At 57.8% G+C, this 15,619-nt stretch overlaps 1 protein-coding gene across 5 annotated transcripts in view; it reads right to left on the minus strand.

Annotated features, from left to right (window-relative positions):
- Positions 1-296: 296 nt before the first annotated feature.
- Positions 297-15,619, minus strand: part of CLUH (clustered mitochondria homolog) — a 33,265-nt gene continuing 17,942 nt past the window's right edge. For 2 of the 5 annotated variants that reach the window (XM_044000502.1, XM_044000500.1), the window contains exons 4-26: positions 14,814-14,957; positions 14,356-14,483; positions 14,088-14,242; positions 13,688-13,813; positions 13,073-13,220; positions 12,633-12,725; positions 10,922-11,616; positions 10,324-10,505; positions 9,539-9,643; positions 9,240-9,340; positions 8,526-8,678; positions 8,369-8,431; positions 7,976-8,220; positions 7,120-7,204; positions 6,775-6,928; positions 6,536-6,675; positions 6,136-6,216; positions 5,856-5,981; positions 5,649-5,770; positions 4,091-4,184; positions 3,866-4,000; positions 3,693-3,766; positions 297-2,072 (exon numbers count right to left, since the gene is read on the minus strand). In XM_044000502.1, coding sequence (XP_043856437.1) covers positions 1,883-2,072; positions 3,693-3,766; positions 3,866-4,000; positions 4,091-4,184; positions 5,649-5,770; positions 5,856-5,981; positions 6,136-6,216; positions 6,536-6,675; positions 6,775-6,928; positions 7,120-7,204; positions 7,976-8,220; positions 8,369-8,431; positions 8,526-8,678; positions 9,240-9,340; positions 9,539-9,643; positions 10,324-10,505; positions 10,922-11,616; positions 12,633-12,725; positions 13,073-13,220; positions 13,688-13,813; positions 14,088-14,242; positions 14,356-14,483; positions 14,814-14,957 — 3,539 coding nt within the window. In that variant the 3' untranslated portion in view covers positions 297-1,882. Of the gene's footprint in view, positions 2,073-3,688; positions 3,767-3,865; positions 4,001-4,090; positions 4,185-5,648; positions 5,771-5,855; positions 5,982-6,135; positions 6,217-6,535; positions 6,676-6,774; positions 6,929-7,119; positions 7,205-7,975; positions 8,221-8,368; positions 8,432-8,525; positions 8,679-9,239; positions 9,341-9,538; positions 9,647-10,323; positions 10,506-10,921; positions 11,617-12,632; positions 12,726-13,072; positions 13,221-13,687; positions 13,814-14,087; positions 14,243-14,355; positions 14,484-14,813; positions 14,958-15,619 lie in introns of those variants that run through there. The other 3 variants (XM_044000501.1, XM_044000499.1, XM_044000503.1) reach the window with 2 other exon arrangements.

Here is a 15,619-nt window from a genome sequence, read left to right on the forward strand (position 1 = left end):
GAAAACTTGAGACCGCAAAGCAACATGGAATACAGTCTCACCTCCCTCCTTCTAGGTCCACCCACGTTGGCTCAGGCTGCTGCTCTCACTGGACAGAGCATAAGATGTTGGAAGAGGACACTGAGAAAAGCACAGAGAGGTGAGGTGATTTGTTCGAGGTCATCAGTCAGATCTGACTCCCCACCCAGGGAGCGTCACTAGGGTCAAAGGGTCCAGAGAGAGCCCAGAGGCTCTTTAAATTAGCAGCCTTGAGTGGTCCCTCCCAGAATTCACAAAGCACAGTGCTGAGGCAGGGGCAGCAGGTTTCAAAAATTCACTTTATTCCAATGTGAAACGAAGATGTGATGGTTTAAAAACAAGAAAACCAAGTTCTTGATCAGCTTGTGGGGACGCGCTCACACTCACTTTCTCGCTCACACTCGCTCTCTACACTTTGATTTTTTTAAACAAGGCGGTTGGATGGATGGGGCCTGTAAAGACCCTTGGCCCTAGGGCTTCAAGTGAGGGGGAGAAGGTGGCATTTCACATCCTAGACCACCCTCTTAACATACACACCCAGTGTACATGTCATTTTTCCCTGCTCCCTTTAACAGGCCAGAGGAAGGAGGGCAAACAGCCCACCATGGAACAACAGGGTGGCAAACCTCTCCAGCAGGCTCCATTCCCCAGGCTCCTCTGTCCTCAGTAGTGACCATGATCAGCAAGAGACATAAAGGACCCCCAAGATGAGCAACATAACACGATTAAAAAAAAAAAAATGTTCAGAGGTGTGGGGGGCAGTAACTTCTCCAGGGTCATGATTACATGCTGGTTCCCTCCTGGGTTCTCCCCTCACCCGGTAAATCCCACCTTCCCCCTACTATTCATCAAACAGCTTAGGATAAAAGGATGGGGGAGGAAGAAAAATACATTCACGTTGAAAGCCCCCCCCTCCCCTCGTGTTCCCCTTACTCCTTGTCCCAGACAAGGGCCCGGAGTTGGAGAAAGGGGAGGTCTCAGCCCAGAAGCTTTGTAGGGGGTTGGGCAGGAATGGGACTGTGCGTATTTGAGGTGGGGCGCAGGGACACAGTCCTCAGCACCTCAGGAGGCACTATGGACGGATGGATGGGTGGCAGTGGGCAAAGGGGCCCGGCCTGGAGACATCACAGAGACAACACCCCCTCCCCCCTCCCCACCCACTAAGTAGGAGCTAGGACACCCCCTGACAAGGGGTCACGACACAATGCTGCAGAGGCGGCGATGGCTCTTTCCTAAAGCAGAAAAGCTGACATTAGCCCTCCCAGACCTGATGATGCCCTGGGGGGTGAGGTGGGCACAGGCCAGGGTGTACTCCATCCTCTCTAGGGTGGTGTGTGGGAACAGCGGAGAAGGGCAGTCCCCTCATTCCCCTCATTTTGGCTTGGAACCTGGTGCCCAGGCTGAGGGCAGGCAGACGGACCTTCAGGAGGTGGTGGCAGCGGCAGCGGCAGCGACAACAGAAGTAGCAGCAGCGTCCTTATGTCAAGCGTACAAATGACCTGAGAAACAATCTCATCTCCACAGAGTCCATTTGGGGAAATAAGCTGGGGCTATGTACACATGAGAAAGGGACTGACCAATAATATGTGGGGAGAAGGGAGGGAACAGAGGCTGCCCCTGGCACCCACTGTCCCTGGCCAGTGGCTACATGCTCACACGCTCCATCCAATTATAGGTCTCCAAGAAGGACTTTGCATTGTGTATTAATTGTACCAGTGCAAGAACATTTTGGTTGGGGGCCGAGGTGCTCAGGAGGAAGGGGATGTGACCCCTTGCCCAGTCAGCAGGGCATGGCATTTGCCTGCCCTCTGCCAATCATTGTGGGGGCGAGTGTCCAGTTTCTCCCTCTCTGCCCCTAGGAACATCACACTGAGCTCAAGGTGGGGGGATCGTCCCCTGGCAAGAGGCCAGACTCTGCCTCCTCTTGAGGCTCTGCAGCAGCAGCAGTAGCAGCGGCAGCAGCAGCATCTGCATCCCGCGTGGCGGCCTTGCTGGTTTCTTGAAGCTGGTGCCGCCGCACCACCTCGGCCTTCAGGTTCTCCAGGTCTTTTTGGCTGGGGAGGAGGGTTGGCAGGGGGTACATACTTGGTCAGTGAGAGAGGGAACCAGGGATCTTCTGCCCAACCCCAGTCCCTTGTCCCCTCCCTCAAAAGCTCAGGATAGATAACTAGGCAGAAGTCCCTTGGTCAAGGTCCTCCTAGAAATGCAATTCCTTGTGTGTGCCGCAGCTCCAGAAACTTGAGGGGTGACTGACAGACACACTTTATAAAGCCCAAATACACCACTCCCAGAAACCTGGGCATCTTATGTCGTCTGACCCACAAAAAAGGGCCAGAACTTTGTCCTGTTAAGGTTTGGTGAAGAAAGGGAAAACAAGGCAAGGACACCCCATGGAAGGTTACACACTGATTCCTCTGGTCCTGTTCTAGCCCTGAAAACAATAAACCTGAGGGCGGATTTCATCTGAGGTCTTAAAGGGAATGAAACTCTCTCTCTAAGGGAAAGGCAGCTTAAATGAGATGGAAGATTGTCGAAAAGGAAAAAGAGGGAAGGGGAAAATGGCACTGCAAGAAAATCTGATGGCTTAGCCATTAAAAGAGCAAATACACCAGGATAAGGCTGAGGAGATGTTCTGAAGACAAAGATGGTGCTTGGGGCCAGTGGGGTCCTGGCAGCAAAGGGGAGAGATCAGAATGCTCAGCAGCTCACTTTGCTCCCTAGCTGGTCCTTGGTTCTGCCCTGGCCTCCAGAGCCTGTTGAGGTAAAGCCAGTCCCTTTTATCCCCCAAGGGTTAGGGCAGGCATCAACTAAGGAATGATGGAACAAGTCAAGACCTGTGAACACCACACCACTAACGTGGGAGATGGTGTCAGAGAAACCGGAGAAGACTTGTATGAACAGATGCAGTGAAGTGAGAGCCCAGGAGAACAAAGACAAACAAGAATCAGGAGCTCAGATAAGATTCCAGAGGGCTTGTGACCAGATGTGCTGCCCAGCTCCTCACTGAGAAGCAAGAATGAGGAGTCTGTTTTTAGGTTCTGCCTGACTAGACACATTTGTCAAATGAGTCTTTTTTCGTTCTCAATTTAAAGGAAGGAGGGGGAGACATTTTTGTCCACTGAAAAAAATTTTTTAGAAGCCCATTAGGGTAAGAATGGGCAGCCTTAGATGGTGGTGATGTCCCCCTTGCTGCAGGTCTCTAAGTCAAAGCCCACTTGCAAAGTGATGCTTGCTATAGAAAGGATTCTGGCTTCATTCATGAAGGAGCCAGACTGCAAGGTTTCTGCCAACTCTAAGACTGTAAGATGAAGACTGTTCTAGGCAGGCCCTGAGCAGTTGCAAAGACTCTCCCAAACGGAGAGGCCTCTGGAGCCACAGTCCTAGCACACGAACGGATGGGGAGGTGGGCGGACGGCAAGGAGTCTGCCCCAAGCCCAGCCAGCTGGGGCTTTCACTCAGTGTAGGGCCAAGAGCCTGTGACACCTCCTCGAAGCGAGAGTGGGCCTGCTTTGCAGGTTTCTCTCTGCTCCACACCCTGCCTCAGCGGTGCTGGAGGAGGGAGGCACCGTTAGCCCCGCCAGTCTGACACCCGCCCGCCAGGGTACATAGCACAGCCACTTCCCTGGCTCCCTGAAGGGAGGTGTGGGTGCTGCCTCCCTGCTGCAGGGACTCACCTGAGTGGAATGAAAAGGATGCCATTAATAATGTGAAGCTGTTCCAGGACACTCGCCATGCTGGGGGCTGTGACCTAGGGACGGACAAGGGACGCTTGTGAGGCCGGGAACTCTGGGCTGCCATGCCCGCTGTCCCGGCCGGGGGGGGGGGGGCGGGGAAGAGGCCCAGCTACCTTGAGTGGCACGATATTGGCACTGGAGCCGTTGCGGTAGATCTCATTCATGGTGCGCTGCAGGGCCACAGCCTGCTGGGTGAGGCACTTCAGGTAATCAGAGCTCTCCTTGGTCTTCTCATGGTTCTCTCCGAGCTGCAGGGAAAGCGTCAGGAGGCCTGAGCCCTGGCCCAGCACAGCCCCTCTCAGCGCCAGCCACTGCCCGAGCCATGACGGCATCCTCACCTGGCTCTTGTAGATGGTGTAACCCTCCTTCTCGTGCTGCAGGGCCGATCGGAACTCAGCTTTGCTCTCATAGACCCGGGCCACCAGGTGGTGGCTGTGGAGGCAAACAGATGAGACGTGGGGAATGGGGGGGGGTGAGTGAGCCCAGGGGAACAAGGGAAAGCCTTGCTGGAGGTAGTCGATACAACCCTCAACTGTCCAGGGATCCCAGGCTCCTTCTTCCCTCAACATTCTTAGAGGGAAAGTGATTAGTGGAGGAAGAATCAAAGAAAAAAACTATCTCAAGACCCAAAGATACCACAGCTGAGTGCCTACCTCCTGCCCTAGGAAGCCAGAAACAGAGGGAAAGACACACACATATTCGCCCCACATTTTGTGGGGGCAAAGAACTAGAGGAACCAGTAAAGAAACCATGAAAATAATGGGAGTATTAATAGGCCATAATTTGATGAATATGAAAAAATCAGAAATTTAGGAAATCTTTTATAAACTAATCACAAGTGAAACAAACAGAAACAAGAAAATGTATATAATAGCCATAAAACAGAAAGGAAATCCCTCAAAGACCTCTGAACTCTGACTAGAAGCATAAAAGGTCTCCCTCCACTGGTGGGAGTGAGTGGTGGACCATAGGTGGGGAAGGTGTCAGATCAAAGTCTTTGATTCCCTTAACTATGCTTTAAAAAAATTTTTCACAGGGCAGCTAGGTGGCGCAGTGGATAGAGCACCAGCCCTGGAGTCAGGAGGACCTGAGTTCAAATCTGGACTCAGACACTTAACACTTACTAGCTGTGTGACCCTAGGCAAGTCACTTAACCCTAATTGCCTCACTAAAAAAAAAAAAATTTTTTTACAAATGCTCATAGATATATTGTTTTTACATTGCCTAGATTTCCCCTTATGAACTCCCTTTTCCTCTTACCAGATAAGAACGGTTTTTAAAGAGGAAGAGAGAAAAAAAACCCCAACCCCAGAACTGGTTAACATGTGCAAAGTATCATTTGACATGACAGGCAGTTGGAGTATCCTTGGAAGGAAAGAAAAACTTCCCCTCTCCCCTCCATCCAGGCAGCAAAGCCCATCCTTAAGACTGACCACAGGGATGAGGGACTTGTGACCTCCTGAGGATGGCCCGTTCTTAAGAATGGAGTCCCAAAGCTAGGGAGGACTCGGTGTGGGGCAGACCCTGAGCAGCCTAACCCTACCTCCTGTGACCTGCTGTCTCATCTTTTTCTCAAGGCCCAGTGACCACATGTGGTCTTTCTCCCTCACAATGGCTCCTCAAATGGCCTGGACTGGAAAAGGGCATTTACCAACTCAGACCACCTGCCAGGCACCATGGGAGATCTGGGGGCTACAGAAACACATGGCCTCAAGGGCCTTCTGACCAAAGGAAAGCTTGAGGGAGCAGAGAGTCGGGCCCAGACCAGAGCAGGTTTCCAGGCACGGGGGAGAGGCCAAGAGTGCAGAAGTCACTGATGATCGAGGGGGAGACGAGGTCCCCTGAGCAGAGGGAGGACAGTAGCTTTCTTAGTGGGGGGCCCAAACCCCCCCTCACCTGAGGGCCACCTTGAGGGACTTGGCCCCGTGATACTTGGCATTGATGCTCAGAGCGTTCTCCAGGAAGCGCAGCGCCAGCTCATACTCCATGACCCCATGCAGCACCAGCCCGATGTTGTTCTGGGGATAAGCCAGGCATGAGGTGGGGGCCAGCCCCTGGCCTCCAGCCCCCCTGCCCCCGGGTCTGCCCACTCTGGACACTCACATCCAGAAGAGCCATTTCTGGGTGGTCTTCCCCAAAGACCAACAGCAGGAGGTAGCGAGCGCGGTAGAGCAGGCTCAAGGCTGTGGACAACTGGCTGCTGGCGAAGCAGTAGAGAGCCAGGTGCATCTGGGGAGAGCGAGGACAAGGCTCAGCTCCTGCCTTCTCACTGGGGCAACAGCTGTTTCTACACCACCTGCACTCCCAGTGTGCCTCCCCCAAGCCTGGGCCCACCTCTACCTCTTGCTGCCCAAGCAGTGCCCACCCATATCCTGGCACTCACATATTCCTGGATCGTGTTGGGGTGCTCAATTCCCAGTACTCGCTCACTCATGAGCACTGCCTTCTGCTGGTTACTTAAGGCCTAGGAACCATCGTGGGTGGGGGGGAAGCAAAGAGGAGAGGTCACTGGCTCTGATGCAGTGGGATAGGGGCCTCCCCCACCTCGGACCGGCCGTTCAGCAGCTGCACTTGGGAGCCCATGGCACCTCCCGCGTGAACGGCGTGCTCTGGTCAGTTTTACTGAGAAGAGCCGGGTTAGCAACATCTGAGTCAGGACAGCCCATGCTGCTGCTTGCCACACCCCCCCCACCCCAGCACCACATCTCTGCCAATGAGATCAAGCCCACCCTGGCCCACTCAGCCCTGGCTCAAGGACAGGGAGGGGCGAGGGGCGTGCCCACCTCAGCGTAGTCCCCCATAATGTAGTGAAGCCGGGCAAGGAGGCGAAGGCAGGCACAGATCTCCACGTGCATGGCCCCGTACACATTGTTGAAGAGGTTCAGCGCCTCCGTGATGAGCTCACAGCCTTCCTTCAAGAAGCCTGGCAGGGAAGAGAGGCCGGTGACCCTGAGGGCCTCCACCCCAACCGCAGGCCTCCCAGGCAGTCCTCCCCGTGGCGGCCTTGCCCGGGCCCATTTACCCTGCTGCACTTTGGCCTGGCCGCTCTGGAAGAAGTGGAAGGCGTCGGAGGCCTTGGGGCTGACATGCTTGACCACAGGGAAGATGTTGAGGACGTCTTCCTCAGTGAAGGCCGGCTTGTGCCGGCTGTCAAAGGGGTACTCTTTCAGTAAGACCTGCGGGAGGGCAACGGGGCGTGGGGGAGGGGGAGGCTCTCTGGGCTCTGGATGCACTGGCTCCACCCCACCAGCCACCAGTGACCAAGAGCCGTCGGGCCCACCCCAGCAGTGTGGCCTCCCACCAGCTCAGCCCAGAGCCAAGAGAGGAGGCCCCCAGCACCTTGGGGGAGGCAGGCCTCTACACCCACCTGGATTCCAGTCTTCAGGGAGATCTCCCGCAGGAGGCTTATCTTCTGCAGTCCAAAGGTTTCCACAGCCTGGTCGATGGTCTCACTGAGGAACAGCAAGGGCTAAGTGCCCCCAAGCCAGGGATGGGGCCCCAGGGTTGCCTATTCCCCAGCCCCCTAGAGCCTGGCCCTACCCCCCCCCCAATGCTACCCCCTCCCAGAGAGCCTGGTACCAGGAAAGAGGGGCCTAAGAGGGTGGGGAGCACCCTGGTCACTGGTCCTTGGGAGCTGCTTCTCCAGGGGCGCCGAGCACAATGGCCAAGGCACTTATCCCTGGAGCCCCCTGCAAGGTAGGGTGCCTGGCACCTGCTGCCCTGCAAGCCATCTCCCAACCGCCCACAGCCTGGACTCTGGGCATGGGCATGAGTATGAGTCCAGCAAGGACAGAGAAGGGCATGGGTGCTCAGCAGCACACCTCACCTCAGGACCAGGAGAGCCCTTTCACCTTAGGCTCCCTCCCCTCAGCCTCCTAGAGGCCTCCTGGTGGTGTCTCATCCACCACACTGGACTGGACCAGGTGGCCGTCCCTGCCTCCGTGGGCTCCTGCCCCCAGGGGCTCCTCCTGCAGTGGAGTCCCACTTTCAGGCTTATTCTCAGCACTGCCCCCGGCACTCCCTTCTGCACTCAGTGACCCAAACAGACCAGTGTCCCTGGGCAGACTAACAGCTCTCCCCAAGCTGGAGGCCGCCTCAGGCCCAGGTCCTTGTCCTGTGGGCCCTTGGATTCCCTGGACCTGCCATGCTCCGAGATCAGAGGCCCCCCTTCTGCAGCCCTCTTCCCCGACATCCCCATACCTTCCTCCCCCCCCTTCCCTCACCACTCAAGGCTGAAATCGAAATAATTCTTGGCCTCCTGGCAGATGTCCTTCCAGAGCTCCTGGGGGGTCATGACAGCCCAGGCCGTGTTGTCAGCCCCTCCCGGGGGCCGGTTTTTCCTCCTCTTGTTTTTCTTCTTGGAGACAAGCTCATCAGCAGGGAGGTGGGCAACAGGGTTGGGGAAGGAACTGAGGAAGCAGTTCAGGAAGTGGCTAATGGCTGCTGACAGGCCCGAGAGCTCCACACCCTAGGTCAAGTACACTGAGGGTCAGGGCCTGCCCAGGGCAAGAAGCCCAAGACACCCCCCCCCCCCAGCCCCACAGCAAGCATACACCCACAGGGCCACCTCTGGGGGAAATGATTGGGAAGAGTGGGAGGGCCCAGGCCATGGGTACCTGAAGGTAGGTCTTGAAGATATGCTTGGCAGATCGGGTGATGAGCTCACTGATGCCGATTTTCTACAAAGGGTGGGGAGAGACGGGTCATCCCATCATCCCCTCTGGGGTGCCTCTCCTGTGCCTGCCCTCCACCCTCCCAGGCTGTGCCACTCACATAAATGTGGTCCAGCTGAGGTCGGGCTGGGCTCCTGAGCACAAAGTCCAGCACCTTGCCCAGGTAGCGGATGTTGATACCGCGCTGGTGCATGGCTTCTGCCAACGTGGCCCCATCCATGGGCAGCACCGTGTGGTCTGTGCAGTCTTTCACCTGGGGTATCAGCAGAGGAGTCAGCATGGGCGCCAGGGGAGAGGTGCCACCCACCCCAAGCACCCTCCCTTCTCTCTGCTGCCTCTCCAATCCAGATTTCAAAGCAACCTCCTGCCCTGTGCCAGCTCCACTAGAACCTACTGGGGAGAACCCAGCAAGCCAGGAGGTGAGAGCTGAGCCCTTGGCACCCTTGCCTCCTTGGGGGCCCCCAAACATGAGGGAGGGGGTCTAGCTTCCTCAAACTGTTTCCCTGGCTTGGCTGTAGAGGCCCCAAGAGGGCACTTGTCCACATCACCCAGGTGCTAAAAAAGCGACGGTCCAGGTCCTTTGACTCCACGGAACCACACTGCCTCCCACCAAACCAGGGCAAGGGAAAGCCCAGGCAGCGTATGGGTGGGAGCCACTATCCCACAACTCGCCCAAGTCCATGGTCTACCCCAGAGGCCTAAGAGGCATCTGGGTGGGGCCGTGCTGGGCTCCAAGCTGCCTGGCTTCAGGTGCTACTGAGGCCGCTTTGCAGCAGTCGTTCTCGCGTGCCCCAAGCAGATCTCGGCTCCTCACCAGGCCTGGGATTTGGCAGGACAGCAAGAAGGCTGCAGCGTCTTTCAGCAGCTGTTTCTGGTCCCGAACTTCATCCTGGCAGGACTCGGGGAATCTCACACCTATTGGCAGGGCAGGAAGGATGGCGTGTGATATGGGAGTAAGGGGTAAGCATCCCACTAGCACTACAGCCCAGGAACAGGTTAGGTGACAAAGGCTGCTTCAGGATACAGCTCCCTCTCCCAAAACACCCCCTAGGCCCCCCCACCCCTCGGCCCCATGGGGGGCCTGCTAGCCCAGCCACCCCTGTGATGCCGTGCCTGGTGAAAAGATGTCAGGGTTGAAGCGGATATCGAAGGAGGTGCTGCTGACGGAGCCCACGGCCTTACAGGCATTCTGGATCACCTCCCGGCTCTTGGGGTCCACTGCTGGGGAAAGATTGAAGGAGGGCATGGGGAGGAGATGAGGAAGAAAGCAGAGCACAGGCCTATGGGCTTCTTGTCAGCTAGGCCTGCTAACTTCCCCATCCTCACAGGCAGAGAGACCCAGAAATGCCCACACCCCAACTCAGGGTTTCTTCAGGGCAGGGGAGAGGACCCATCCCTAAGCCTGCATCAAGTCCCACCACCCAGCCTGGTCACCAGGTGCCGTGGTCCCCAGCAGCAAGAGAGTGCTGCATTGATTTAAGACAAACGCCCCTCAGCACATGTCCCTTCTAAAAGCAGCCAGTTGGATAAGGGACACGTGATGACTGGGGAGCAGACCCCCGGCCTCTTAGGCAGTGAGGTGGTAGATGAAATACTGAGGGGCACAACCAGTGCGCTTATCCCTCTGGCTTAGCCCTGGGTCTGGGGGAGATGTGTCACAAGGGCGACAACACAACGAACGAGGAGATAGATGCTGTGACCAGAAGCTCATTGGGCCCCATACGCAACCAGTCACATGGAGCTCCCATCCCCAGACCCCAACCAGAGAGGAGCAGGAGGGTCCAGGCAGTAACCTGAAGCTCTGCAAACACCGCAGTGGAATAACCTAGAAGGGAAGGTCCTGGAGCGCAGGCTTCCCCCCACCTCCCACTGTCCCAACGTGCCCAGCCCAGCCCCACCTGGGCCACTGTCGGAGGCCATGGTCTCCGCGAGCTCCTTCACCTTGGCCAGGCCACCGGCCCCGTCCCCTGCGGCCTCCCCGGCCTCAGCAGTGCCGTTCTCTGGCGGGCCTGGGCTCTCGGCCCTGTTGGCTTTCTGCTGCATGAGCTGAATGGCCGCCAGCTTCATGAAGAGGAGGTACCTGGAGGACCAGGCCCCTGGGGCTTAGGCCAGCAGGAGTGCACCCAGCCGTGCTCAGCCCCAGGGACCATCTAGGACTAGGACCCCCTTTTCCTGCCCTGCCCCCAACCACATGTGATGGATCTGTGTCCTGGACAACGGAGCCCACAGGGGGAGTGGTGGGGCCCCGGCCCCAGCCCAGGTCCTCTGGGGGGCCTGAGCCCTGCGCTTTTTCTGCCACATCAAGCGGGCAGAGACAGGAGCGGGAAGGGTGGGGATGGTGCTCTGCAGGCTAATCACAAGGACGAGGCACCTCAGGCACCTCTGGGGCTGGGGTGGGGGGAAGACACGAGGAGAACCTCTCCCTCCCTGACAGCTCTGAAGAGTGCCCATAACCAGGCCATGCCCACCGCCAGGCTGTGCCTGTCCCAGCCTCACCTGTGCTCCACAAACGCATCCACCAGCTCTTGGCGCAGACAGCAGAGCTTGTGGCGGTGCGGCTTGGGGAAGCCGGCCCGCCGGCAGTCCTCGGGCAGCTCCTCGCCGGCCACGGGCAGGAAATTGAGGTCAGGGGGGAAGGTGCGCAGCAGGTCCAGGATGTAGTGGCGGCCATCATTGCCGATGATGCCCTTGCACTCCACGGAGGAGCACAGCTCCACCTCCTCGTCGCGGTCGTTGAGCACCCGGTGCCGCTGGATTTTCAGGGGCCGGCTCGTCTTCTCCAGGAGCTCCAGGTAGCGTGGGTGAGACACCACCGTCTTGCCAAAGTCAATGGAGCCATAGATGACACTCTGCTCCTGCTCCCGCTCAAGGATGCCAGGAATGATGGACTGGGCCGTGACCCGGTACCCTCGGTAGTCGACCACCACCGTGCCCAGCGTGTAGAGGCCCTCGACGTCAACTGCGTTGTAGGTGCGCACCCCATTCAGGTCATTGGTAGGGGCCACGTAGGCAGCCACATCCCCACCAAAGTCCTTGTAGTGGTCTCGGACGTCAAAGCCCAGGCTGAAGAAGATGTTGTTCCATATGAACATCTGCATCTTGGTCTCTTCACTGGGGTTGATAGCCATGACATTGCCGTCGATGACCGCCATGGCTCCCCGGGTGGCAGCTGCCGTGAAGTCACTGTGGACCTAATGAGCGAGGAGATGGTCTGGCATTTTTCCAACCCTCCTCCCTAGGTCGAGGGATCTGTGCTTTCTCTGTGTCACAGACCCCTGGGGCCGTCATTCCACTGAAGCCAGGGGACAGACCCCTTCTCGGGAATGTGTTTAAACCCATAAAATAAAATGTACACAACTGCTAGAAAACCAATTCTAGTGAAAGGAAGGTATATTTTTTTCCCCTATCTTTTGTCCCTGACATCTACCCTCAGACCCAAGGTAAGAAGCCTGCCCTGGGCAGCCAAGCACAGTGAAGGAGGCCACACCCGACTGGGCAAACAGGCCCACCTCTCTTTGGTGAGTAACTAGAAAAGTGCCACCTGGCAGGGACAGGCAGAAGGGACGGACCTCTGCCCAGAGGTGAACCTCCGGTGCTGAGAGCCTGAGGCGAGCACCCGGCACATTCTAGGCACAGGAGGAGAGGTCACACAAAGGTATGAAGGTGGGAGATGTAACACCCCAGGAAGCACACAGCAATGTAGAGGAGGGGAGGCTGGAGCCACCTGTCAGGGGCCAGTCACAACACGACACACAAGCCTGCAGCTTCTCCATTTAGAGAATGGCAGTGACTGGGTCAGAGGCCCCACATGGCCTGTCTCTGGCTTCAGTTTGGCCAGCAAAACCACCGTGGCCAAGTCTCCTCTGGGCTTCACACCAGAGGGGGGCCTAAGTCAAGGTCTAAGAGCATGGCAGGCTGGGTCAAACACTCTGCTTCCCCAAACCTTCCCAACGAGGGCACTCAAAGAGCGGGGGAATACCCAGGGCCCCCAGCAAGGGTGCAAGCATCCCCCGTGCCCCCCGACATCTGCCTGTGCCCCCCAAGCCACACAAGGGGCCAGCCGGCCCATACCTGGGAACTGGCAAGTCCACATAGGACAAGGGGCAGCGTCAGCTCCTCCTCGTGCTGGAGCCACTGGGCAGTCCAAAAGGGCAGGGGACACAAGCAGCCCTGGGAAAGAAGGGGCACCGGCCCCTCCTCGGCCTACCTTGAAGATGGCCCGCTCCCTCAGCAGCCGCTCCGGAAGGTTCTTGCGGGGAAGTTCCCTTGTCGTCTGCAGCTCCTCATTCCAGTCTCGGGTCTAGGGAAAGGCCACAGCCGAGGGATGGGTTAGAGACCCCTCTGGAACGCTGGCCCGGCTCCCCGGGGGACAGGCTCAGGGATTCCCCCCAAGCCCAGAGGGTTTCGCTCCCTGACCTGTCTACATCAGTGTGACACGGCAAGGCGGTGCTGCTGGGCCTGGCTCTGCCAACTTATAAGTCCACCCTCTGGGCAAGGCTGCCACAGCCCTGCCAGCCTCAGCTTCCTCATTTGGGAAAGAAGTCTCCCACCTCCCTCGGCCGGGGGGGCTGCAGAGAGGCCAAAGGTGAACAGGACGGGCTCTGGAGAACCCCTGGAGGCCATGGGGCGAGGGGAGTGGCAGGGCACCTGGCCAGGGATGTGCTCTTCATAACCCAGCCGAGACGTGTAGGCGTCTTCAGCCCGCACACAGTCCATGGCATGCTCCACCTGGGGGGCCGTCCAGCTGTAAACCTGGAACGGGGTGGCGATCCTCTCGAAAGGATGGCGCTGGACCCTGCATCGGGGCAGACACCCAACATCATCCCAAATGGGCCTCCCAATTCCAGCACCAGAACAGAGCTAGCACAGCCCCCCAGAGTCATCGCTTCCCCCCGGGCTTTTCCCAGACTCTCATCTCATGGCCCCAGTGATGGCAAGAGTGGAAGTAAGAGCAAAAGTGTCCGCGGCAATCCCAGGCAGAGCAATGGCTCCCAGTGAGGGATTTCAGGCCCTCCATGGGCAGTGCATGGAAGAGTTCGTGCCAGGTGAACCTCCCCACATAGGGCAAGTAGGTCCCACCTTCCTCCAGGCACATGGTGGTGGCTGGAGGCCCTGGCCCTGTCTAAGAAGACAGGAAGCTGTGGGCAGGGCTGGTCTTCGTCTTCTCCAAGGTCCCTTCCAGCTCAGAGCCCGTGCTGGGCAGCTGGGCAGCACTGTGAAATGCAGAGAGAAGATAGGAGGCCACGCAGGCAAGAGACCTACCTTTTCTTCTGCAGGAGAGCAAAGTTTTTTTTGAAGGTTGGACTAATCTGGTTGAGCAGCTCCACCAAGGAATGGCTCAGGAAGCGAGGGCTGGCAGGTTTGGGGTTGAAGTTGTACGCTGTGGACCTGCCGAGGAGACATCTGTAGTCACACACCCCCAACCCTATCCTCAGGGCCCAGAAATCATGCCCAGATGGCCCCAAGCTCAAGATTTGGTATGAGGGAGGTAAGGAGAAGGAGAGAGGAAGAGGGAGGGAAGGAGGGAAGAGGAGCTGAAGGAGAAGAGGGAGGAGGGAGAGAGAAGAATCACCAATGACAAACCAGGGCTAAGGAAGAGGGGAGAGATTCTAAGCTGGGCTGCTGTGAATTGTGGATTGGGGGGGGGGGCGGCATCACTCACTGGTTCAGGTAAAAGCCTCGAGTGGAGGCCGTGATGCTAACGTGCCGGTCCTCTGCCGTGATCACAAACAGGTACATGAGGTCCCCGTGCATCTTCCGGTTCCCGGGCGGGGGGTTCCAGCCGCTCATGGTGAGCACCTTTAGACACTGCAGGGGCTGTGGGGGACAGGGGCAGGCCATCAAACCCATTCAACTCAGGGCTTAAAGAAACCGGGCTGCAGGCGAGTGGGAGGGCCTCTGTGGGACACTGGGCTCACTGGACGCCTCACCTTCCAGTCCCGGTTCTGGGGCTGCAGAGCAGAGAGCGGCCGATCCTTGCTCCCTGGGAGGATGTGCTCAGGCGGCGTGCAGTCAATGGGCTCCATTTCAATGCCCTTCTTCTTCCTCTTCCCACTATCTAAAGAGGCAAGCAAAAAAGCTGCCTCAGCCGGTCAAGGTCCCCCTCACTCCAAGCCCAAGAGATTATAAGGGTGTCACAATCAGGAGACTTGGGAGAGGGTGAAGTAGGGCTCAGCAGTAAGAGCAGGACATTCCCCCCATTCCTCCAGGGAGAAGACACCTGCACCCTCTCACATCTGCCTGGGAAGCCAAGCTCTCCTCAGGCCCAGGCAGGGGCCCCTGAAGGGCAGGGGGTGGTAGGGGCCTAGAAGGGCATAAAGAAGCCAGAGGGGTATGGCGGGGGCGGGGGAGGGCGAGGACCCCAGCCAGGATCCATGGAGGTGGGTACCTCCTAAGTCACCATCCGTGAAGACACTGAGGAAGGAGAGGGAGTTGCAGTCCACCCCGTTGAAGGCATCTGAGGGGTCCAGACTCTTCAAGAGGTCTCGGATGTGGCGCACGTGGATGCGGGCTTCCCGTACAGTGTATGGCTCTGGGTAAGAGGTAAGTGAAGAAGGCACATCAGCAGGAGGCCCCAGGTCACAGGACCACGGCAGCAGAAATGCAGAGCTGGTGAGACCTCTGAGGGCACAGGGCCAAGCCCTGGCTTCACAGAAAGTGGTCCTGACTGCCCGGCTCCAGGATCTGCTGAAGCAACCCATCCCCGGAGCCTACTCCAGGCCCTTCTCACCCTGGGTGCAGGATAGACAGGACAGGCCCTAGAATGAGACCCCAACAGAACTCGGCCCAGGTCCTAAACCTCTGTTTAATTGTCATCCATATGTAATATAAAAGCAGAAACAAGTGTTATCCAAAGGTCAAGGGCAGGTGGCTCCTGACTGGGGGTGAAGGGAAGAGCCCAAGGGAAGGCGCAGTCCTCCAAGCTGGAGAACAGACTGTGGAGGGAGGCCCCGATGGCCGGCCTAGGATGGAATCTGACTCCCCAGGCTGCGAGGAGCCAGGGAAGGGCACAAGGACTGCCCGGCCTGGGCCTAGGCCTAGCCAGAGACACTTCAGCTTGCAGCTATTCAGCAAAGGGCGAGCTGAGGCGGGGAGCTGGATGGGGCCTCTGAGCTGGAGCCCCTGCCCCTCAACTCCAAGGCTAGCTTGAAAGAAAGATGTCTGAACGGGGTTTTCTCAACAGGCTGGGGGTTG

This window comes from Dromiciops gliroides, chromosome 4, assembly GCF_019393635.1.
Source record: "Dromiciops gliroides isolate mDroGli1 chromosome 4, mDroGli1.pri, whole genome shotgun sequence".
Classification (NCBI taxonomy): domain Eukaryota; kingdom Metazoa; phylum Chordata; class Mammalia; order Microbiotheria; family Microbiotheriidae; genus Dromiciops; species Dromiciops gliroides.